General features: G+C 35.5%; 1 protein-coding gene and 2 long non-coding RNA genes across 3 annotated transcripts in view; 1 reads left to right on the top strand and 2 right to left on the bottom strand.

Annotated features, from left to right (window-relative positions):
* The window catches only part of LOC125661574 (fibronectin-like), a 36794-nt gene extending 21926 nt beyond the window's left edge, over positions 1 to 14868 (bottom strand). Inside the window, exons 1-10 of the mRNA XM_056146032.1 lie at positions 14545 to 14868; positions 7267 to 7449; positions 6580 to 6759; positions 5704 to 6047; positions 4935 to 5082; positions 3606 to 3764; positions 3282 to 3395; positions 3026 to 3175; positions 2676 to 2797; positions 1459 to 1615 (exon numbers count right to left, since the gene is read on the bottom strand). Coding sequence (XP_056002007.1) covers positions 1459 to 1615; positions 2676 to 2797; positions 3026 to 3175; positions 3282 to 3395; positions 3606 to 3764; positions 4935 to 5082; positions 5704 to 6047; positions 6580 to 6759; positions 7267 to 7449; positions 14545 to 14581 — 1594 coding nt within the window. The 5' untranslated portion in view covers positions 14582 to 14868. The remainder of the gene's footprint in view (positions 1 to 1458; positions 1616 to 2675; positions 2798 to 3025; positions 3176 to 3281; positions 3396 to 3605; positions 3765 to 4934; positions 5083 to 5703; positions 6048 to 6579; positions 6760 to 7266; positions 7450 to 14544) is intronic.
* On the bottom strand, positions 10668 to 11358 carry LOC130049045 (uncharacterized). Its single transcript, XR_008797565.1, has 2 exons — positions 11102 to 11358; positions 10668 to 11012 (listed from the first exon to the last, which is right to left on the bottom strand). It is a non-coding gene; the product is annotated as an uncharacterized LOC130049045 (long non-coding RNA).
* Positions 14869 to 23497: 8629 nt separating the features above from the next.
* LOC125661575 (uncharacterized) lies at positions 23498 to 25238 on the top strand. The gene is made up of 3 exons (XR_008797564.1): positions 23498 to 23613; positions 24859 to 24937; positions 25107 to 25238. It is a non-coding gene; the product is annotated as an uncharacterized LOC125661575 (long non-coding RNA).
* The last annotated feature ends 1345 nt before the right edge of the window (positions 25239 to 26583 follow it).

Genomic DNA, 26583 nt, shown 5'->3' with positions numbered 1-26583 from the left:
CATATCCCATCCATGTTAACAACACCTGCTAGACGTAAACTTTTTTTCATATGATTGATTTAATATTGTTTATGTCCCTCTCAAGAATATTTCACCCATATGGAGACGTCACTACTGCCGGTGAAGGGCTGCAAAATATTATTAGTTACACAGTTAGTTAGTGACCTGATACGGAAAAATACATGGTGTGAAAAGAAAACCCGTATCGGGCGAGGCGAAGCCGAGCCCGATACGGGTTTTCTTTTCACACCATGTATTTTTCCGTATCAGGTCACTAACTGACTGTGTAACGAATTTATCACGTCGAAGACCTCTAACTGTATATTTGGGGGTCTATATCATACAACTTAGTCAAATGTCTTTCCTTTTGAAACGGCTGCAAGTCGAACCCGACGATAAATAAAATTACTCGCCCAATACGGATTTTACTCGCATGATACGGTTTTTTTCACGGCGTCATGTGACCAAGATCTGACCAATCAGATTTCAACAATTTTGTCTGAGGCGTGATAAAGGCCTTTGCTCGGCGCTTATGGCCATTGAGCAGGGAGTGATATTTATCATGCCACACCTGCTGCGAAACGGGACCTCGGTTTTTGCGGTCTCATCCGAAGGACCGCCCCATTTAGTCGCCTCTTAGGATAAGAAAGGGTTACTGAGGACCTGTTCTAACCCGGATCCCCACGGGATTTTTTGTAATGAAAACTAGATTTATGTCTCTATAAGTAATATGAATTCCATTTACCGTATTGAATGTATTTTAATTCATTGATTTCTCAAATACGTCCAAACACGGTGAGGACACTTCACGTAAGAGTTATATAGGGGGAGATCATGCATGTGTACTGGTATTTCAAATTTTTGAACATCATAGAAAATTGAGAAGTCCCTTTTAAAGGAATTTCATATTTGTAATTATTATTATCACACGAAGCCCATACACATATTAACCCCTGCACCCATTCCTTTGTTTGTATCAAGTGTCCGTAAACGGTCCTACAACATAGTTAATTCCTGTTGAGTCGTCACGTGGGAATTTTACTTTATAGACGTGGATATTTCAATAGCTTACAAATCGAGAGTTTGTGTTTCGATCAACACTGACACGCGGTACAAAACGGTCACTGCATTGACCTTAGTTTAACGCATATAGCATTAGGTCAGCCCAACCAAAGCATACATGTAGATTTAATATATCGCACTATACAACTATTCATGACGTAGTTTATGACGTCACGATATTTGTCACATGTTTACGCCTTTATCCACTGGATAATACCCTTTACAAGAATTTTATTTATCACACTAAAGAGAATCTTGCCAAGACTCGGGGATATAAAACACACAACTCGTTTAATATAATTCATATCTAACCACAAACCATAGGAGATCCTATATTTGAGTACCACTTGTACGATACGAAAATGATATCAACATTAAGTGAATGGAGGACTCTACCTATGATGTGAATACGATGTTCTTTTGCGACGTATTCAAGGTTATTCTGGGATTTACATATCGGGTTTTGGAAATCCTCTGGAATGTCATATAACTCTAGAAGCATCAAATACTTGTTGAAATTTTCTTCCTCAAACTTGGTGATGTCATAACGAGTCTGAAAGAAGGGTATATTTAATTTTATCGGTGCATTTACAATCAGTTCGTTATCATAAATGCAACAGAATTGTTAATCATGAACGCTAGCTGCATGTAATTCTTTGGAGAGAACTGATGCAAAATTTAAATTTGCTTTTGTTTACAAGTATCTCCAGTCGCCTACAAACTAGGACGCGATTGACATTACTTGGAAATATATAATATGCAATTAAATAACGACAGCAAAACACGCTTATAGTGAAGTGCTCAGAACAAACAATTTCGATTCGTGATTTGTTTTATCCATTAAGGTCAGAATGAATGACGTAGATGTGTACGAAATAATTATTTATTAAAGTTGTTTTGATTGGACAAATATTAAGCTAAATGAGAATTTACACATCAATAAATCCAAAAATGATGTATACATACGCACCTGAAAACAAATAACAAAGTGCGGGAAAAGTATTCATTTTTTTTAAATTGATAATACAGGGGACGAATTGGAATTAGAAGAATCAAACATTCTTTTTTTAAGGAAATTATCGATGTGTAAACTCTGGACCTTAAAATAAGTATTTCGCACTTTTATTCAGTTTGTGAGTAAAATGCCCAGAGTTTACACATCGATAAATTCTTCAAAAAGAATGTTTAATCCTTTATTCACTGGGATATATCGAATCGACAAATGAATGAAATGAACTCCAGGAGGAGTAAATGAAAATGATTCTTGTTAAGAAAATAGATAAAGCGTCGTCGATATGATTATAATTACAAGGAATAAAAATCACTTTGATGTAGGCGTGAATTCATTATAAGCGTGTTCACTATAACTGTGTTTTACTGTATAATATTGACAAGATTTAGATAACGAACAGTAATCAATCTTATAACTCCTAAAAAGAATACAAAATAAACAGTTGGGCAAATCAGGACCCTTGGATACACCAATGGCCCTTTCACCAAAACCTCTTACGATTAAGAATGTCATTATCATGTACATGTATGTAGAGAGGTAAAATACATGCACTTGACATTATGAAAATGTTTTAATTAATCAGAATGTAAAGGAGACCTACAAACCCTTGTCCTAAAACCCATTCATACTGAGGCCTGGGAATTCCTTGCGTGATACAGCGCAGTGTCAAGTTCCCGCCCGTTAAGGTCACGTGGGGTCCATCCGTCACCACAGTTACAGGGACTGTATAAAAAGCACGAAGATATCGATACATGTAACCTCTTTGAAGAACTCTTATCACATGCATTGCTTCACTGAAATAAGTTTAAATTGAAAAACAAAATAGGGAAGCATAGTGCAAATAAACACTATTTTAGAAATATACAATTTTGCAATACCCACCACTATGTAATCTACCTGAAGCAGAATTTGAGACACGAATGAAGTAATAGTTTCTTCATGCAAACGTACCAGGGGTTGAGAACGACGCCGAGAAGTGTCCAATCTCCCTTGAGCTCACCGCCCGGACCGTCACATTGTACTCTCCGCCCGGGTCAAGGCTGTACACCTCCAGAGCGAGGGGATCGCGGTACACCTCCTTGATATACAATATCTGAGAGTCTGTTTCAAAAGGGAGGAGATAAAATGGTGTACAGGACAAGGTATACAGTAAGTGTTTTATCAAGTTTAAGCTGACATCTCTGTTTTGCTAGCGATATACATATACCTTGTGTGATTTCAACCATATACGTCACTACATCACTAGAGACGTCATTCCATGTTATGTTAACTCCCGCGGAAATCTGTTCTATATTTAGACCAAACAGTTCCTCTGGACTTGCTAAATCAAAGAAGAATAACGCAATATACAAAATTTGACAAATCTCAACAATTTCTTATGCTCTTTGAAATAAGAAAATCAAAATGTTGTATATTCGTATGATATGATCGCTTTTCATTCGTCTTAAAAAAAAACAATTTTTGAATGATTTCACTATAGGCCTAAATGACTTTAAAGAAAATAAACATTAGCTCCAGGAATTCGTCTCACGTGTTGGTGGTGGGGTGGTTGTGATATCTAAGGCCTCGTCGTTTGATCTATTGCGCACTCCTCCCGGAAGTTTAACCAGACGCCATGATGAATATGGACCTGTTGCATATCGGGATTTTGCAGCTATTCTTATCTTGTAGGCTTCCCCTTTTAGTAAATCTACCATGAAATGAAAAAACCCCAGATAAGATATAAGAAGCTAGATTGTGTTTTAATGGCCCAGTCTAACTTCAATTCATGGTGGCATTGCTTGATCGTGACACAACATCAGGAGAATAATAACCATGTCATTATGTATAACTATGCTGTCAAGTTCAAATGTGAGTTCTTGTATTGAGAAATAAGATATGTGAAGCTGACAAAACATTGGTAATTGTAAATATGGTTATATCTTAACCGCCCCATGACAGTGTTCTACTGATTGCGTATAGATTTTGAATTTTCAGTACGTTTCCTTTGCACCATTTGTATTCAAGACAAAACGATGACACATATAAAAAAAAAATGGAAAGCTCTATATAGAAAAGCAAACCGGTTTTCTATACGTACCTACATGTATATGGCATGTCAAACTTTGTATTATTTGATCTTTTTCATTTGTTCAATACATGTGTCTTCAATTTGTGTTGTACAAATTTTCATTTGTTTTGTATATCTTTCAAATAATCCATTTTTTTCTAAATTTGTATTGTAAAAGTTTTCGTTTGTATTGCATATTTTTCCTTCAATAGCATTTTTTTCTTTTTCATTGGTCTTGAATAATTTTTCATTTGTATCGTATCCGAGGGATTGTTTATGTTAGTTTGTATCAAAGAATCTCATTGGTGTAAACCATGGACCGATTATCAAGTCATAGGCTTGGTCTTTTACATTATCTAAATGTTTATTTTTCGTATTTACCTAAATGTGAAATGAACAGAACTTTCTCTCATTCATCAACCTCGTGTTTATCTAGTCCTGTACGGAGATAGGGGACCAATTTATCTTGGGGTGAGCATCCGGAACGTCTCGCTAGTTTTCAACATGATACAGACTAAAGCTTAACCAATGAAATCCTTCGTAGCAAATCAATATTATAATAAACAATCCCTCAGATACAATGTAAATATTTTTTGCAATGCAAATGGAAAGTATAATATACAAGTGAAAAATTATAAAATATAAACGGAAAATAAAGAATACAAATGGAAATTCATACAATACAAACTGAAAAATATACAATACAAATTTATTATAACTAAACAATGTAAATGGAGATTATACGATACAAATGAATTCTTAAACAGTACAAATGGAAAAGATCAAATATATAATATGGACGTAGAGTACCTGTGATGACGTATCGGGACTTCCAGGAGCTGGCCATGGCGGTACACACATCCCCTCTCCGGATCCCTCGCCTCTTGTACTGAATCTTGTAGCCCACTATCTTACTATCCGTCTGCTTCCGGTTGGGGGACCAACTTACTTGGATTTTCTGTTCAAATTTACATCAAAAGCATTTACTTCTTTATTTTTACTACTTTGTTGGTTGCATGAGTAGATGCCGTTTGAAAATAACAATGTTAGTTATGCCCTTTTGATACTTTATGGTAAGTACAGGTGCAACTTTAATGAAATTAAATTAAATTAATGCTATACTGTGAGTATGTGTGTGTGCGTGCGTTCGTGCGCGTCACTTTTCATTTGAACATGTACCGAATAAATGACAAAATCCAAGAGTCAAACACTTGTTGGAGAATTGTTGTATCTTGCTTAACGTCTCGCTCGAGAATTTTTCACCCATATGGAGATGTCACCAAGACCGGTGAAAGGCTTCAAATTTGGGCATATGCTCGGCGCTTACGGCCATTGAGCAATGAGGGTTCTTTAGCGTCCCACACCTACTGTGACACGGGTCATCCGTTCATATGGTCATCTCCGAGGACCCGTGACATTCACACCTGATGCCGAGCGTTTGGCGATGGAACTGTCACTACCTGTATTAACGACTTAGGTGTGTCGCGGCCGGGATTCGAACCCCGGCCTTCCGTATGCGGGGCTAACGCTCTAACCTCTCGGCATTGATATAAAACCTGTATATTTCTGTATAACTTACCGTTGTTCCCACAGCTTTTGCTCTCACAGACGCCGGGGGGCTGACGTCAAACTCCCTCTGTGTCTTACAAAACAACGTTAAAGACTTGGAAAGTTTAGATTTGTACACAGTTTGTATTCTTAGCAGATAAATTGAATCCGGTTTCAGTCCTTTAACAGAATACGATCGTTTTGTGATAAGGTCGGATTTATGAGTTTCGCCCTTCTTTTGTTTCCATGTCACGCGATAACCTTTGACCTTTAATGTTTTGGCGTCTTTAGCATCCCGCCATTTCAGTTTGAAGCTTATCGGCGACAGGTATTTGACCTTTAAACTTCTAGGTTTTGGGTACCTTGGGTCATCATCTGTAATTGAATTCAATGAAAATTGAAAACGTACCAAAGCATAGTGTTTAACACATAAAAACATGGATTTTTAAAAAAAGAAATTTAACTATACAGAAATTAAAAACAATTGAATAAAACAAACAAATAAGAAATAAAAACTAGACAGCCACAGTAGATGCGCTGTGTGGAACTCTATTTATTTTGCTATTGATTTTTGGGGATAAAGATAATAGGCGGGTGTGACTGGTCAACAGGGGATGCTTACTCCTCTGGTGTGTCCAGGGGTCCGTGTTTGCCCAACTATATATTTTGTATTGCTTATAGGAGTTATGAGATTGATCACTGTTCGTTATCTTCACCTTGCATAGATCAGTGATCGGCTTGGGCATCACTGAAGATACATTATTTGTCGAAATGCGCATCTGGTGCATCAAAATTGGTACCGTATAAGTTTTACATTGAAGAATTTGAAATTACTAGTACAAACTTGAAAATGCGTGTAACCGTACGTGTAATTGAGAGAGAAATACAGACATGATTATACACTTACCATTACTATCTTTTCCCTCGACAACAGATGGCGATGATGTTGTCACGTGGAGCGATCTGCTCCAATCGCTAATCAGCCAGCCTTGTTTGACCTTCACGGAGAAGACATACGTTTTGTCTTTTAATAGTCCTGTTGCTTTGATTGCATTTACTCCTGTTTCTGATGTTACAGTTGTGTAATCTGAAACGAGGTTTTATCATATATATATATGTACATGTGAAAGCGAAAGGGGGCGGTATTTTGGAGCTCATATCTCTTATTAAGATTTTGAATTTCAATGTCAGAAATGAGAACTTTAGCTCTTGTCTATTTCATAATCTCCTGTCGCCAATTTCATCGTTTCTGCTAGCTATTTTTTTTTTTGTAGGTTGTGTTTTTCTTTCTTATTATACAGGTATTTGTTAGTTTGTCATCTAATCAATGTATTAATTTATTGTATGTAGGGAAATATAGTTTTACCTAAGTTATCAGTGGGCAAAGTTAAGACTGGCCAAAACTAGTTTCTCTCTTATATTTCGTTCAAAACAACTGTCTTGGCAGAACTGGGAGAAACCGTCTGCAAGTGCAAAAATGCGAAAATAACCGGGGGCGAAAATAACCCTGTGTACAGTCTACACGTTTTACACAAGAGTTTTCGTTTCATTTATAGTCGAACACGTGCGGAACACTGAATACACTGTTTCCTACCTGTTGTGTTTTCCCATTTCACAATATATATCAGAGGTTTCCAGGACTTTTTATAGTGAACTTCCGCCCAAGTCAGATTGACGTCACAGATACCCAGTGCTTGATCCTTAACGGTAACTACTGCTTGGAGATCTTTGGGAGTGGATAAATATCGATATTGTCCTGCTACCCCGTTACGCTGAACTGAAAGAAGAAGAAATACAAGATTCCAGTTGAGACAGGTACATGTATATAACCTTGGATCCTGACCCGTGATCTTTACCTTTGTGTGTTTGAATTTGATTTGTAAGCGCCACTTTTTGAATTTGTCACTTCTATCGAGACATCACCAGCTGTAGGTGAAGACCCATGAATTTAGACTAATGTACGGTGCATTAGAAAGTTACAAGACTCGTCCCTTCCACATGCATACTGATTGTTTGAAAAACTTATTTTCACGATTCAGAATTGACGTGGCCAATACACGCTCGGGTAATTTTGTAAACTCAGATTTACATTTTGGAGACGTGCTGTATATTTTACTTTTTAGCTGATGGGGGTATAATGTGTTTATCTAGTACTGCACGGACATAGGGGACCAATTTATCTAGTGGTGAGCAACCGGAACATCTCGCTAGTTTTCAACATGATACAGACTAAAGCTTGACCAATGAAATCCTTCGTAACAAATCAAAATAAACAATCCCTCGGATACAATATAAATATTATTTTACAATGCAAATGGAAAGTATAAAATACGAGTGAAAAATTAAATTATAAAATATAAACGGAAAATAAAGAATACAAATGGGATGTCATACAATACAAACTGAAAAATATACAATACAAATTTATTATAATTAAGCATTACTGTATGAAGATGGTATAAAATTACATACTGGAAAAATTGCACATAGTAGTTACACTTTCAAATCGTCGTTCACTGTATACGTCAAGAAAAAAAATTAACAATACGTGTGTACTTTCGGTACTTTGATTTTGACGCTAATCGATATAGAATGCTACATCTTACGTCAAAACTACGCAAGATTGAAAGAAGGTAAAAACCAGCAGGCCTGTCCAAACGGGACTAATACCCTCGCGGAACTCATCCATTTTGGAATATATTTGAAATATAGTATAGCTGAAGATAAGAAAGGTATCAATTTCAACATTCCTCATGTGTCACTTAAATACGGTTTACAAACTAAAACTCACGTCCTTTGTCCCCAATATATGTTTTTCATACCTTAACAATCATTATACTATAGATTCTGTATATAGCAATGTGTCGTTTGAAAAAAGATGATAAAAGCGGACATGTTTATTTCAGAACAAGATTTTAAGTTATAATTCATACAGTAGTGGAGATATTTACCCCATAAAATGTAACCCCTCTTCTCTAAATGTGTATATATGTATATCTGATGTGTTGTTTTTGTCAATAATTTTTTTTAGAAATAGTGAACAACAACAGGAGAAATCTAAATCTGAGTAACGCAATATACAGCGCCTTGGTGAAAGTTAGTTAAACGTAAACTTGGTAACTATTTTGGTCAAAGTTAGTTAAACGTAAACTTGGTAACTACTTTGGTCAAAGTTAGTTAAACGTAAACTTGGTAACTATTTTGGTCAAAGTTAGTTAAACGTAAACTTGGTAACTATTTTGGTCAAAGTTAGTTAAACGTAAACTTGGTAACTATCTTTATCAAAGTTAGTTAAATGTAAGCTTTGTAACTATTTTGGTCAAAGTTAGTTAAACGTAAACTTGGTAACTCTTTTGGTCAAAGTTAGTTAAACATAAACTTGGTAACTATTTTGGTTAAAGTTAGCTAAACGTAAACTTAATAACTATTTTGGTCAAAGTCAGTTAAACGTAAACATGGTAACTATTTTGGTCAAAGTTAGTTAAACGTAAACTTGATAACTAACTCAAATCCATGTTCAACGAAGTAAAACTCATTTTAAGATTGACTCAATAAAAGGTAAAGGGAAAGACAGACAGACATGGTGAAATGGCTATATGTGTACCGAACCATCATCTAAAAATAACCCAAACAGATACAACGTTCTCAAAATTGAACAAATCAATCTGAAAATCCGGGTGAACAGGTTTTCAGAATTTCATTTCCACAAATTGTGGTAGAAAGTATAAATGAAGAGCCTCCGAGAGAAAATCCCCGGACAAAATGCGTGCTAGGACGGACAGGGTAAAAGCAAAATATTAACCATACTTCATTTGCGGGCGTTTGATAAAGAATAAAAGAATTTTTTAAAAAAACGTAAATGAATAAGTGGCGGATATAAGGGGGCGTACGGGTAATTTGTGCGTTTTACGTCACCCGCGTGTAGTCAACCAAAAGAAAATAAAATATTTACTGTTTGGAGGGAGAAAGATTGATAAAAAGATAGTTGAATTATTTCATATAAAAGGTGCCCTGCTTCAGTTTGGAAATTTATGACGCATTCTCTCACCAGAGGGCGCGCTACGCAAGCTTCACTGTTGTGGAGCGTATCCTAATGCAGATTGAATTACGACGATGCATTGTTTACATTGCAAAATCTTGTAATCAAATACTAAGAGTTGAACATGGAACAGTCATGCATTAGCTCGTACATGTATCTTCAACAAAGAAGTTCGCTCCTAAGTTTTGTAAAGTTAATCTTTTTTGTAGGTACAATGTATATATTCTTGATTTCTACATTGAAGGAGAATTATGAAATCAAAATGATAAACTTCGGTCAGTGCTTGTTATTGAGATATAATTTCAATGTTATTTATTACAATTGTTTTGATTGGACAAAAATAAAGATGAACAAGAGTTTATACATCAATAAATCCGAAAACGCGATGCATTCATACACGCCTGAAAACAAATAACATAGTGCGGGGAAACTATTCAAGTGTTTGCAATTGTTAATAAAGTTAATGAATTGGAATTATAAGATTCAAAACATTCTTTTTGAAGAATTTATCGATATGTAAACTCCGGACATTTTACTCACAAACTTAACATAAAAGTGCTTCGCACTTTTATTCAGTTTGTGAGTACACTGTCCGGAGTTTACACATCGATAAATTCTTCAAAAAGAATGTTTAATCCTATAATACAATTGTAACTGCTGGGCTATTTCCGTAACCGCAAATGAACCTCGTATGTGGATCGACGCCATCAGAGTTGGTTGCTACGTATATATATTTACATTTGCAACTGTTTTCTCCTACATAACACTATTACGAGCAATACGTATTTATTTCTGGATAAATCTACTACGGGGTCAACAGAGGTCACGGCTGTGCGTATGAACATTTGTTAAAAGTAGGTAACAGGTACTACTTTTACTAAGGCAATACACATCTAGCAATCGCTCTCACTTACTACAGAAATCTTTCAATAGATGAAATCAACATCACAATATGTATTTACGGTTTTATTTGTATTCCAAGCAGTGAACTTTCATCAATAATTGATAAAAACATTTCTGTAAACAATGTCTTTAGTTACTAGCCTACTAGGCCTAATGTATGTCTAAAATTTCGTCTGCTACAACTTCACCCTGGTCCTCGGTGATGCGGAATTGTACTTACTGCTAGACGATGACATTAGGCTTTAGCAAAAAGGTCATTCACAGGATGTATGGCCGATAAGTCGTCAAAGTGCATTAAGACCTACACACCACACTGCTTCCGTGCCACAGCAGCCATAGTGCTTGATGTCGGTTTCCAAGTTTATGTCGGGACATCGAAGCGAGGCGTCGTTAAAAACCTATTACAAAAAATTATCGAGTCAAAAGAAGCGTTCAGTGAGCTCATGTTTATCAACAATTACATATCCAAATCCAAACCGTCCCTTACCTTCGTGCAGTTCCACATTCTCTGCGATGTTCAGTTCTTTCCGGAGATTCATCTGAGCTGCGTCCTCTGTCCTGTCTATAAAAGATTTGCCTACACCTGACGACTGCCGCCCTGTTCTTCATGTTCCTCCATCTCAGTCTTCTGTTAACTCCGCAATATCCACAGAATATCTTTCAAAGTCGGTCTTCAACGTCTTCACTTTTCAAAAGTCAAAGCGCATCACAACTCTAAGTGTAACACTGCGCATCCCCGTTTAAATCATAATCCCCCCACCCCCTAAAATTAGACATATGGAAGAGTTTTCCATTATATACTCCCGAGTTAATGTATAAGTATATGTTGATATACTTCCTTTCTAGCGTCTTAATAATTAAAACAGTTCTTCATTTTATAGAACTTTGTTTTGTGTTGTCGTCATTTTGAACATCTATGACGCTTCGTTGTGGACGTCAACAATTTGAAATGTATGGAAACGTGTTGTTAACACAATTCAGCAATGTTACCAACCAAAAATATAAATATAAGTAATAAGGTATCATTTAAAAATATTTATCGGGATATAAATACGGGTTGGTACATGATCAAATTTTCCATAAAGCCCTTCGGGCTTTATGGAATTTGATCACGTGACCAACCCGTATTTATATCCCGATAAATATTTTTAAATGATACCTTATTTCTTAAATAAACGTAACTATGACGTCACAGTCGTACGTTACACTTTGAAACGTGAGCTTTCAAATGCATCTAAGATATTATACACATCTAAGGTATTGTACCACTATCGATTTCCACTTACATGTTCATGTATTAGAGTGAATAAGACGTTAATGATACCAAAACTGAATCTGTGGTGAAAATATAAATAACACATTATTCAGGGATTCGGTTTTGGCCTTTCAACCTCATCCACGGTCACGCTTCCGGCGAAGAAATGCATCGATTTGATGCAATTCTTGCGCCGATCTACGTCCGAGTCTTCTTACCGGTTACGGAAAAGGACGAGCGCGTGATCCGATTGCCTATAATAATATGTGTTGAACTTGACCTTTTGCACTTAAAACATACTAACGATTAATTCACATAAACGTGTGTCTGTTGGTGTTATCACAACGTAATCAACACCAATCGATCAGTACATCAAATACATATACATTCATGTTTTCTAATAATTATGGATATAAAAAGTTCAATGCTAGCAGATCGGAAATAAATAATGACGCTTTTGAACTTGACATACGGAAAAATTCATCATATTATGGGTTCAAAAGAAAAATGTCATTTTTTTTTTAAATTGCACATAAATCATAAAGATTAAACTTAAGAAAGTAAGAGTTGTGAATCAATTTTTTAATTAATGACCAAAGTGCTTAATTAATTTTCTTACCAAAAAAATCGGGTATAGATATCTTTAAGAATCTGCGTTCTATTTACAAACCACATCGACAAATTAATGAATTTACAACATTTGTATTAGTTCTAAGTTTCTACAACTTTTTTTCAAGTTAATGGCAAGTTAACTGTCTGTTAAAGTTAATTAACTTTCGTGCAAGCCAATAATTTTTCTATATAGCCCATATATATTTCTTTACATTACAATCAATTATTTAACATAGTTTTATTAGGTTTCTCTTGTTTAGTACAAAATAAATGTTTTTATTAGTCATTGATATATATGTATTCCTCTGTCACTGAGATATTTTGAGAAAACATGGTTTCATAGGTAAAATTTCTTTAATTATGTAAATATAGCGGTCAGTCTTCCGTTACTAGTTAGCGAAGTAAATATACATGTACCTTCCCATTTCACATTTGTAATTACGTGTCTTCCGTACTTCATGAACTCTATATTACGTAATTGACTAGCTCTGCAACTCATTCTAGGCTCCTGTGCTTCATTACTAATTAATTAATACATGAATGGGATGTCGTAACTTCAGATAACTAGTAAGATATCCCTGAGGCGCATTAAAGATGAGCCGTTAATTCGGGCAGTTGATTCGCGGTACAGCGAGTGTAAATCGTTAAATGCATGGTGTATAGCCCCTTCTTACGTATATATGTAACTTTATCCCCCTAACTACTTAAAAAACAAAACAACGAAGATTAGGAAACATGTACACATGATCAGAAGTTATACTGTAGTAAATTATTCGGAATGAAGAGGTGGAATTTTCATTATTTCTTTGTTTCTGTATTTGTTATTCGATGCAGTTCATGTCAGAAGGTTGTGTGACTGCTCACATCAATGTTTTGAATTGCGCAATTAAAGTAGAGTACTATAATTATGCTACTAATGTTATATGCAATTACTAAATCGCATGCATACAGTTTTAAAAATGTTACATGTAAATGTAGGCCTAAAATATCTATATTTACATATTCATATGGACTCTTATAGTACTTAGTTTTTTATCATTTTATATCTCATATTGTGTAACGTGATTTTATGTCAACATGCTTGGTGAATCAATAAATAAATTGAATTAAATTATCTATTCGAGTTGGGATAACGGGTAAGGATGAGCCCCAACACATGCATCCAATCAAAATATTTTTTCAAAGTAATAACGTATTTCATACAATGGTGGATCAAAATTTTCAAAGGGTGGGGGTGCAACCCTTGTATACCCCCCCCCCCCCCAAAAAAAAACCCATGGCTGGTATTGAACGGTGAACATTTACCAGTATGAGAGACAGTTTTCTTGATTGAACACTTACAATACTTAACAATGTTGTGTATACGTTGAGCTAAGATATTCACCTTTTTTTAAATGGTCTGAATACAAATATTTGTGTATGACGTCTTTCATAGCTAATTTGATCTCTGATCATATCAGCTGATATCACTATTCAAATCTCTCTCTTTCTGTATGTCTCTCTCTAACTGTCCCTCTCTCTCTCTCTCTCTCTCTCTCTCTCTCTCTCTCTCTCTCTCTCTCTCTCTCTCTCTCTCTTTCTGTCTTTCTTTTCTCTCTCTTTCTCTAGGTGTGTCTATGTCTCTTTCTTTTCTCTTTCTCTCTCTCTCTCTCTCTCTCTCTCTCTCTCTCTCTCTCTCTCTCTCTCTCATGATCACACTTAAAAACTAATTGAGTATATTTTTATCCATAATTAATTTGATCTGTACTTCATATGACTCATCCTTACGCTATTTTAATTCTGGACGTTACAGAATGTATATCTCATCTCCTATAATATAATTATTGTACCCTATGTATATATGGTTTAGCGGCTGCATTTATATGATATAATTAACATATTAGTTTTGAATGATACCCATATAATATAATAAAGACCTATACAAGCTGTACCTAGGATCTTCGTAGCTTTACATTCCGTCTTTCATTGTAAATGCTATATGTAAAATTTATGATACAATATAAAGTTATTATATATAGCACTATCATTCACCCATTATACAATATGTACAAGATAGTACCTACCCACAATGCACACAACGGTGACGATAAATCTCCACATATTTTCACGTGCTTTTTCCCAGTATTTTAAGAGTTCACCTTCACTTCCGCTTAATACAATCTCTTGAACTTTGCAAGATTGTTTAGGCGCCCGGCAGCCGTTTCTAATTAAGACATTCCTTGGTGTTTTTTGAAAATTAGCTTTTGAGAGCTTGTATCGCGATTTCTCTTTCACCGAGTGAAGAATGCTGTTGGTGTTTGGCTGGAGTCCCGTTGTGATTTCACACTGATGGTGTTAATTGCGCTGCTGTGTCCGAGTAATTAAGACATGGCCGCTTATGTTCGTAATCCAGTTTGTTTTATTAGAGTAACATATAGTTGCTGTGATGGTAGGGGGTGGGGGGGGGGGGGGGTAATGGGGTAAGACGTGCACAAGATTCGTATACATTAACATTCTTTTAAACTGATCGATATCTATGTCAATTTATTTTTAAATCAAAATTTCCGGAAAAGGAGGAGATAAGGTGAAAGAGAGAAGAAGGCATAAAGAGAACCTCGGAGAGAGAACGGTGAACTGGCGGAGATGAATGAAATGAGAGAGACTATACGGTCTGTAAGTCTCGTCGTGTGATTGACGAGATATAGCGAGATTGTATGTATATATGAAGAAAACATTTAAAGGATCTGTACGAACTTTCCATTTAAAATCAAAGCCTACGTGTGTATTTAACACATTTTATGTTATTAAATAATTGTGATATCTATCTATTAAGTAGTGTTATAAACACAATCTAATTAAAATCAGACACTTAGATCGGCGGCGTATACGTCGCGTATTGTATTCCTTATAATTATAATAAATGTAAATCTCATTCATTCAATATTTTATTCCTCTTTGCAGAGAGTATATCAGAAATATATATATTACATTAAGGATGAATCATATAACATATGTACAAATATGAAAATGTGAGAACAACGAAGAAGAAAAAACTACTATTACATAATTACATGTAAATGAATAAAAAAGAAAGGAAATGTGATATAAAAGGAACTTATTGTATACTAACTTTTAGTTGAAATTCATATGCACCTTTTGTATATAGCAAAAACTTTGATTAAATAATTCCCACATAGAAGTAGTAACTTTTTTTCCTTCTGTTCTGACAGTGGATAAATTGGGGCTTTACCTAACATATATGTATATAAATCTTCTTCATCAAGGGCACAGAATTCTGCACAGACACACAGATCAAGGTTTGTAATATCGTCCCAAAATTGTTCTGTGTTTGAGGAAAAGTTGGGACAACTGCAGGCAATGTGTTTAAACATATCATTATATTCGGAGTTACAAAGTTGGCATGTATATATGTTTATCATGGGAGGTCTTGTCTGAGTCAAGATATGTTCGTTTATTCCATTCACAATCTTCGTAAAGAGAAATAGAGGATTTTACAGTTTTTTTCCCAGGAATATTTGTTTGGGAAGGCACCAGATTCCAAGTAAGATGCAAGATATTGCGTCAAGGAGTACTTATCCAAAATGACTAGAATGTCTTTAATGAATCCGTGCGTGGTTTCCCATGAGTTACACAAAAATGTAAAGAGTCTGAAGAGAAATATTTGTTTCGCCAGCACATTGTGAGAGAAATTGCACAGTTTTCCTAAAAACAATAGTTTCCTTTTATCAATTTCAGATATGATAGGTCTGAGACCTAATAAGCTTTCACACATATCGGACCGCGTTGATAGATTTAAGCTTTGAATATCTTTAACGATAAAATGTTGAAGTCGACGCAACATCTGAAGATCCTGGGTTTTAAGATCATTCCAAATTTCACATCCATATAATGTAGAAGGTATGACTACCTTATTATAAAGATTCATAAGAGTAACTGGATTGGAATTTTCTGAAGAAAAGTGTTTTATGGAGTAATAAGATCGTCTGCCTTTGCCACATGCCTCCTTTGTCCTGGTTAGAGATTTGAAATGAGAGTTTTGAATGATCCCAAGGTGATTGTAGTCACTCTATACAGGAATGATTTCATCACCCACTAACCATTGATTTGAGACGACATTGTGTGATTTACCAAATACTATCATACATGATTTTTTAGCGTTGAAAGAGATTCTCCATCTACAAGAATAATTGTATGCTACATCCAACATATTCTGGAGTGAGTGCGGAGTTGACGATAAACAGGCAATATCATCTGCGAGAGTAGGGGTCGATGACTCTATACTATGAATTCCGAAGTTTTTATTGATGTGACCAAGTTCGTTAAGTAAGTCATTGATATAAACTGTGTATAAAAATCCAGATAAGACACCGCCTTGCCGTATTCCTTGTGAGTTCACACTGATGGTGTTAATTGCGCTGCTGTGTCCGAGTAATTAAGACATGGCCGCTTATGTTCGTAATCCAGTTTGTTTTATTAGAGTAACATATAGTTGCTGTGATGGTAGGGGGTGGGGGGGGGGGGTAATGGGGTAAGACGTGCACAAGATTCGTATACATTAACATTCTTTTAAACTGATCGATATCTATGTCAATTTATTTTTAAATCAAAATTTCCGGAAAAGGAGGAGATAAGGTGAAAGAGAGAAGAAGGCATAAAGAGAACCTCGGAGAGAGAACGGTGAACTGGCGGAGATGAATGAAATGAGAGAGACTATACGGTCTGTAAGTCTCGTCGTGTGATTGACGAGATATAGCGAGATTGTATGTATATATGAAGAAAACATTTAAAGGATCTGTACGAACTTTCCATTTAAAATCAAAGCCTACGTGTGTATTTAGCACATTTTATGTTATTAAATAATTGTGATATCTATCTATTAAAGATCCCCCCCCCCCAAAAAAAAACCCACAAAACACCGTACGGTTACTCCACGGATGACTGAATGTGGGCGGAGCTTATCCATGGTCAATGTTATTTACCTGGAATTTACCTGGCCAAGAGATCGGTTGTTGTGTATATTTTTATGATATACACAGGAAATTTCTCAGGTTATTACAAATTATGCTTAGTGTCTTGATTTGTGCAAAAAAAAAAAATAATTAAAATTTCTACCTACATGCATACCGCATTTCTATTTCCCGTAAACCTTCAAACTTGGTCATATTTATGTATTGCAAATGACAGGTCTAGCCCATTTCTAAACCTTTGCTTTTTAAAACTTCTAATTAAATTGTTATATATCGTATATAAATAATTTCCGAAATATAATATTACCCGGCGTTTCCGGGCACTTCCTGGTGTCTTGGGAGTTCGCGGTGTCGTGGGTGTAGTAGGTAAAATATCCATTTTATTTTTGAGAGAATAAATCAATCCAAGCAGATCTGTGTACATGTACAACCAAATGAAGAATGATCAAGATACCCCTCAATATGGGCCGTCTGTAGGGTTTCTGTGGACGTAGTGTTTGCGTAATGGTGATATCCCAAACAGCAGCTGACATGAAGTCTTCCCCTCTCTCTCTCTCTCTCTCTCTCTCTCTCTCTCTCTCTCTCTCTCTCTCTCTCTCTTTAGGGTTTCTGTGGACGTAGTGTTTGTGTAACGATGGCATCCCAAACAGAAGCTGACACGAAGTCTATACCCCCTCCTCTCTCTCTCTTTAGGGTTTCTGTGGACGTAGTGTTTGTGTAACGATGGTATTCCAAACAAAAGCTGACACATAGCTAGTCTACCCCCCCCCTTTCTCTCTCTCTCCCTTACTCTCAATCATTGACTAAATGAGTAATTATTGTCATACGTATGCAACACTATTGCCATGACATATTATTTCATCTATATTATTGCTACAGTTTTACACATCTCTCTCTCTCTCTCTCTCTCTCTCACTCTCTCTCTCTCTCTCTCTCTCTCTCTCTCTCTCTCTCTCTCTCTCTCTCTCTCTCTCTCTCCATAAAACCGTGATAAATTATAAATAGCCCAATACTCTCTCTCTCCTCTCTCTCTCTCTCTCTCTCTCTCTCTCTCTCTCTCTCTCTCTCTCTCTCTCTCTCTCTATCTTTATAAATATAAAACCGTGATAAATTATAAAAAGAAATATCTCAGTAACTCTCTCTCTCTCTCTAAATATAAAGCCGTGATAATTTCAAACAGAAGCATTTTTTAAAGTAAAGTTTATAAACCCTGAACATTTGAGCAAAATCCATGCAGAAATGAGCGAGATGTGAAGCTTCAAAGTTAGCGTCTAGGAAAAAGAAAGAAAAAAATGATAAGAATAATCTTAATCAGTAGGTGTTCCGTTGTTATAGAAGACCTTAAAAAGTGTACAGCAAATTAAGCTGTCCAGAAATACAGTATAAAATTATGTATAACAATATTGTATTAGATATAAAATTAATTTTTAGAATCTATGATATATATTGAACATTTATAGAATAAGCATCCGAGTTATACCTGGTACGGCTTGTCTCACTGTAGAATCTATGGTATACATTATTTTATAAAAACGAATACATTTTATTTACCTCTTACATTGTATGTTATTGTTTCTCATTTAAAAATTGACCCCATCTTGTTCAACAACATGTTATATCTTCGTTTGACATAAGCCACAGAATTTTTTTTCTTTACTTGACCTTTGTAAGAGTGGAACGAAAACCCAATCTGGTTAAAACCAACCCATCCCCCTCCTCCTGATGAGTGTAAGAAGGAGAGAACAGCACTTCATAACATTATTGATAAATGGTTAAGTAATATAAATAGTGGCAAATTAACAGGTGTTCTTTTTATTGATCTTAGTAAAGCCTTTCACACTGTAAACCACCAGGTATTGTTACACAAGCTTTCATCATTTGGTATTTGTCAAAATTCTTTTAAATGGTTTCAGTCTTATCTTAGCGGAAGATCACAATGAGTTAGATGGAAAGGTGTTTTGTCAGATGAAAAAGATGTTACAATAGGAATGCCTCAGGGGTCCATATTGGGTCCATTGCTCTTCATTTTATTTGTTAACGATTATCCTAAATGCCTACAACACTCAAATGTCTCTATATATGCAGATGATACATCTCAGGATGTTTCACATCAATATATTGATGTTATTGAGCAAAGGTTACATGATGATCTTTTAAACTCTATGAAATGGATGGAAAGTAATAAACTTACGATGAATTTAGCGAAAACACAATGTATGTTGATTGGCACTGCACAAAAACTCTCAAAGTGTAGAGAAATGTGTATCAAAGTAGGAGATATTGTTTTAGATACTGTTAAAACGGCCAAACTTCTTGGTGTACAAATAGATGAATGTCTAACCTGGTCTGTACACATTGATTCTTTATTCAAGAAACTTTCACAGAAAATAGGCATTTTACGTCGTCTGCAAACTTTTATGTCAAATTGCATCATTATTGAAAATTTATAACACTGTTATATTTCCTCATTTTAACTATTGTTGCACAGTTTGGTGCTCAGCCAAAAACAGGGTTTTTATTGACAGACTTTTTAAGTTACAGAAAAGGGCAGCCAGAATTATATTGAAGGTGAAAGTAACTCAGACTTCTACATCTGATATTTTTAGTGTTCTTAAATGGATGCCTGTTCATGATTATTTTGTATATAGAAAACTAGTGCTTGCTTTTAAGGTTCTTAGTAACATGACACCAGAATATATGAACGTTTTTAATTTTGTCAGCCAACTTAGTTCCAGAACAACAAGAAGTAGCGATAGTGGCATTTTATATTTACCAAAAGTTCGAACTGAATATTATAAACGGTCTTTTAAGGTATCCTCCACAATTTTATGGAATCAGTTGCCCAAGTCTGTCAGAAGCTGTGGTTATATTACATCTTTTAAATCAGCATATTTGCAGCATTATTTCTCAAATAAGTGATATGTAGATATGATGTATGTATATATATATATATATATATATATATATATATATATATATATATATATGTGTGTGTGTTTATTTTTCCCCCAGTGATATCGTGTGTGTATTTTATGTATATATTTTATATTATGTTATCTATTTTTCTATTCTCTCATTTATCTGTTTGTGAATATGTTTGATACAGGACCACAATGTAAACTAGTCATTTGTACTAATTGTGCTATCCTGTCTAAATAAAAGAATTTATTATTATTATTATTATCATAGAGGGTGGTTTTAATCAGACTGATTACGCCTTTAAGTTTATGAATATGATTTAGAAAGGTGGATGTTTTCAATGAATTATATATATATATATATATATATATATATATATATATATATATATATATATATATATATATATATATATATATATATGTGTGTGTGTGTATGTATGTATGTATAGTAAAATGAATAAAAGTTGACTGGTACAAGTTCCGGTCAGCTAAGTATATTCCATTACGCTACAACTCCGAAAGCCTGTAACAGTGTCGTAAAGTAATCATCGTGTACAACCCCACATTTAGGTTTGTGGAATAGTGACCTTAGGGGGTACGGAATTCGAAGCGTGTTTTACTAGATAAGTTGACATATTTAGCTTGGTTACAGCTATAGAGATAAAACTAGTCTTATATTAACATACGACGGAACACAGTGATGTCCCCGCTTACTCTTACTCGTTTCCCACCTCGCAGTGCATGCTAGAAATAGGTGAACACTTCAACAATATTCGGCAACCACACGTAAGGATTCAAATTTGATCGATATTTTGGTGAAATTTTCAATTATGCTGCCACTCCACATGATATAACTAATACGCATGGTTTCTGCACATAACGCTGTAGAGATGCTTCCATGATTTCCGAAATTTCACGTCAAATAAACGATGAAAACTTCAATTTTAGTGTGTGTCACTAGGGGGTACAGCTTTCAGTGGAGGTAGGGGGCAACTAATCCGAGATTCCTCTGACTCTTACCCCCGCTTTTATATTTGACATGTGCGGGGGAGAGTCAGAGCGGACTCCATATTGAAAAGTGGGAATTCAGCGACACCTGCTGGTGTCGCTGCTCTACCTACCTCTTACAATTTTATTTCGCGGACCCATCTTCCAAGACGCGAGGATTCAGTTATCGGAAGATTATTCTACAAATACATCATGATTAATACGATGCTATCGCCGTTTAAACGGCCCTAACACCGACAAATGGAGCATCACTTGCATTAGGTCGCCGCCTCGCCATTTGATTTCTTTGCGCATGACGTCAGCACATGTAAACACAAAATTCCATCGTTTAAACAGTTACAACATACACGCACACCAAAATATAAAAAAAGGCTGCAGTGGGCAATACATGTACGACCAAATTATGCTATCAACAAAAAGCGAATGGGCACTCGTCTTTATACAACTGAAAAAGATGTAGAGTGTTTGCACCAAAATCCAGTCACCGTTTGCATGGAATACATATTTCTGGTAAGGCCAAAATAAAATGTATGGGTGTTTCCGGTTCCCCGACCCTACCTACCCTTTTGCTGCCGACCCTAAATATTTTATTAATAATATACATGTATATAAAAGAAAATTGAAGTCCTGAAATTGGAAATAAAATTCTTTTTGCATTCGAGTTTCTCTGATTTACATTAAAACTACTATTAATTGATCTTCAAAATGTGTAAAAAGTATTTGTAATGTATATAGACCTGTATTGAAAGCGTAATAAAAACTAAGATTTCAAATAAAATGTTTTAATGAAATAAAAGTTTTACCTAACAACTCTACCTAAATATATTTAGGAGTGAAATAGGAAACACATATATTTCTTGTTGGCCTAAAGAGGGGTGGGGGTGTTGTTGTTAAAGATCCACATTGCAATAGAGGAGCTCATATTAATCACACTAGTGCACTCGCTGTTTCTGGAGACGGTCAGATTTTACTCTTTAGACAAGAGTCTCACAAGCCTTAACGGTCGCCTGAGTACCAAAGCCTTTACATAGGCCATGTATTTTGTTTTTCCTCTCGCATGTCTGAGAGTATAGAAGGAATATTTGATATATATGTGGTTATGGATAAAGGGTTACTGTGTTTAATACCAAATAGCGTTTTTGTATATAAGAAACTTTTAGGTGTGGTAAGTTAAAAGAATGTAAAAGAAAACATAGGTATAACGTCTGAATAAATTCATTGCTGTAATCTATGTTTATTTTTGGAAATACATGTAATCTATATTTCCTTAATAACCAATAACTTAGAGATTGGTTCATTGCCCCCTACCTCCACTGAAAGCTGTACACCCTAGTGGCACACACTAAAATTGAAGTTTTCACCGTTTATTTGAAGTGAAATTTCAGAAATCATGGAAGTATCTGCTACAGCATTATGGGCAGAAACCATGCGTATTAGTTATATTATGGGGAGTGGCAGCATAATTGAAAATTTCACCAAAATATCGATCAAATTTGCATCCTTACGTGTGGTTGACGAATATTGTTGAAGCGTTCACTTATTTCTAGCACAAATTGCAAGGCGGGAAACGAGTAAGAGTAAGCGGGGACATCACTGTGTTCCGTTGTATGTTAATATAAGGCTAGTTTCTCTCTCTCTCTCTCTCTCTCTCTCTCTCTCTCTCTCTCTCTCTCTCTCTCTCCTCTCTCTCTATATTATATATATATATCTATCTATCTATCTATCTATCTATATATATATATATATATATATATATATATATATATAGTCTTATATTAACACTATATATATAAATATAGATGTAACCAAGCTAAATATGTCAACTTATCTAATAAAACACGCTTCGAATTCCGTACCCACTAATGCCACTATTCCGCACCCCCAAATGTGGGGTTGTACACGGTGGTAAAGTAGCCCCGGAGTTAGCTGCAGAACTGTAGCTCTCTGAAAAATATTTTTTCAGAGAGCTACAGTTCTGCAGCTACCTCGGAGTTTGCGACTGGCATTCAATCGTAACTACTCGGCTATTTCCGTAACCGTCCTATCGGTTACGGAAAAGGACGAACGTGGTCCGATTGATTTGTTGACTTCAAATCGGGTTCGGTGTTCCGTAAATAGTCAGTGTTATTGACTCGGCTTGCTCGTTGTCACTCGATAAATCGTAAACTCTCTGGCACTCTTACGTTAAAGGTCAGGAGTAATGTAACCTACTATTCATCAAACACTGGAATCATAGGTACAGTAGTGGCACATAGTATAAAATTTTGATGACAGACAGATAGGAGTTCGAAATTTTATCAATAAAATAATTCACCTTTGGTAAAAATTGAGTGACTTGCATCACAGGAGTCGGCAGTTCTACTATATAAACAACAACCACTGAACGTAGGTAAAACTGCTGACCCCTGTGCTTGGATTGTTTTCGCAGAGGAAAACGATTTATATCAACCTGTTTGTCTTGAAGTATATTTGCACTTAACACGTCTATCTACACAGAAGTTTAAAATTTTATCAATAAAGTCAATAAATTTCACTTGATTGACTAAACCATCACTGGCCATGAACAATGCATTAAGCAAATTTTTATGCTAACGCATAGCTCATGGCTTGGTTAATCAAGTGAATTTTATTGACTTCATTGATAAACAAACTCCTGTGTTATGATGTACATACAAATTGTCCTTTTGCAACAAAGCAGTCATTATTTAGTATTTACCGTCTAGGGCTATATGTAAAATTCAGGTGGGTGTGATTTTGTACTTATACGAATACCTGTACTTAATAATAACAATATTAATCTTTCTTTTTAAAGTCGGACTTCACAATGAAAATTAGTTACATGGTATACCGTCTTGCACGGATGTTGACGCTAGGGGGTCTTATTTGGGAGGGAAACTGAACTACCTGGAGGAAACCCACGTGTTCGAGCAGGTGACCAATGTACACCTCACATACAACCACTTTCGATCACGGGGGTCAAACTCAAGGTCACAGCATGTGAGAAGCAAGTGCGTTAACCACCTATGCTACCCAGACACCCACACTATATTCTACATGTAACAAACATTATTCTCAAATGAAAATACTTACAACTAGAGGGTAACTTTACATGTACATCATAAGTTATAATTATAAACATGATAAAAAATGGACTATTGTCAGAGTTTGATTACGAAGGGCCGCCACTTTGAAACACCACAGGGTCATCTATCGTGGGAAATTACTACCAAAAGCCCAATTATCCAGTTATATATTGTCATGGGGGAGGGAGGTTGGGGGGGGGGGGGGTGAGGTACAGAATGTGTTTATTGTCATTAGATTAATACACACATTGACTATTGACACTTCACACAAGTTACGTCCCTTGTCCACCTTCCTGTAGAAAAAAAAAATTGTGTTTCAAATTGACATTTGTTATTTTTCGATCAATTAAATTTTAAAACTTTTATGAACACTTAATAATTAGACATATATTTCACAGTAGTAACCAGTTACATGTGGTAGGGTCAAGAAAGAAGGCTTGGATTTTCACTGATAAACCTTTGACTGACCCTGCAAAGGTATGTAACTCTGATGGTTTTTGTGTATATTGCCAATGTTTTACAGAAAACAGTGAAGTAATTGAAATGTGTGATATAAGCAGCTGCATTACAGAAATGAGTTATTGTGTTTGATTTTGAGTTGAAAATTGGACCAGTCATCTTGTTACGTGTATATTGACCATTTCAGAGTATTGGACGGTGATGCCTCGCAGAAGAATCCGCCGTCAGCAATTGATCTGTGGCATACTAATTTTTTGTATAGCTCAGATGATTGACACAAAATGGAATTTCCTCAACCTAAGCAAGTATATCTCTAAGGTAGGCTAAAAATATAATTTATGTAGGATTTTTTTCTGTCATTTGATCTTGAGCATTTTTAGAACTTTGTATAATGGGACTTGTTTTGTTTTTTCTAAAACGTCATTCTGTAAAATATACTTAATGAATATGAATCTTAAATGCGCATTTGGTATTACTCTGTAGATATCTGGCAAACCTGATTAGTAAATATAAATCTCACATAAGTATTACAATATTGTCTGAGGCGTATTGTGAAAGAGTTAAATTACATGTTTCATTTTAATAACATTAACGAAATATGTTTAATTATTTCTGGAAAACTCTGGTGGACTGGTAAATTTTTCTGCGGACTGATTGAAATCATACCCCATCAGTCTGACTGGACTGCATGGTGACATAAAAAGTTAGTTTCAAGCCCTGTTAAGGGTATAAGGCAGTGCTCCAAGTTACATTTGCTATCAGGTCACGAAATGGCAACCTAGAAATATTTCTGGTCGCCATTTTGAAATTTCTAGTTGCCAATTACAATTTTTTCTACTCGCCATGGTAAAAGAATTTGTCAATAAAACTTGTAATTTGTGTTTTTAATTTGATATCTTTCTAAAAAAAAAAGCAACCCTCGTACATGCATGCTCTAAACCTTGTTTTTCTGCCGTTCTTGTTTGCTTTAAAATGTTGTTTTGAAAGAGACTGAAAAATATTTATTCAAACCTCCGATCCCGATGATAAAATTTCGCTGGATGTCCACTCGCGAAAATGCGACTTAATTATAATATTTAGTCGCAAAATCAATTTTCTGGTCACAAATGTGACAGTTTTACTCGCAACTTGGAGCACTGTAAGGTAGCTTTTTGAATTTGTGAAGAGCACTGCTCCGAACTTTAAACTTAACTTTCTGTGTCACCAGTCCTACTGTTCTGGTCTCGAGACCATAAACTGAGAATATACTTTAAAAGTCTAAATTTCAAATCCAGCTAGTTTTTGAAATAATTTTCATAAACAAATTTTCAGTACATACATTTGATTTGAATTTTTGATAAACTGCCCAATTTAGTCACCTCTTACGATAAGCAAGGGAGTACTGAGGACCTATTCTAACCCGGATCCCCCACGGGTCTTGTGTGTACTGAAGAACAGATTGGTTCCGGATACTACGAGGGTAGTCACGATAAACTTAGGGGAGTAAGACCGTGATAACCTGTGGATGGATCGGGCAGAAACCGTGATCTTCCGTACGCTCTGTGATCACGCCGGCACCAACCTAGATTTTTCCCCAGGGACGTACGGGTAGCTACCATGCTTATTCGTAGGGAAACCTGTGTTTTCCATGTCTGTATCATGCTAAGACCGTGTTGATACCGGCC

This window comes from Ostrea edulis, chromosome 8 (genome assembly GCF_947568905.1).
Source record: "Ostrea edulis chromosome 8, xbOstEdul1.1, whole genome shotgun sequence".
Classification (NCBI taxonomy): domain Eukaryota; kingdom Metazoa; phylum Mollusca; class Bivalvia; order Ostreida; family Ostreidae; genus Ostrea; species Ostrea edulis.
The sequence above is the reverse complement of the archived record's forward strand: the minus strand, read 5'-3'. Positions and strand labels throughout refer to the sequence as shown.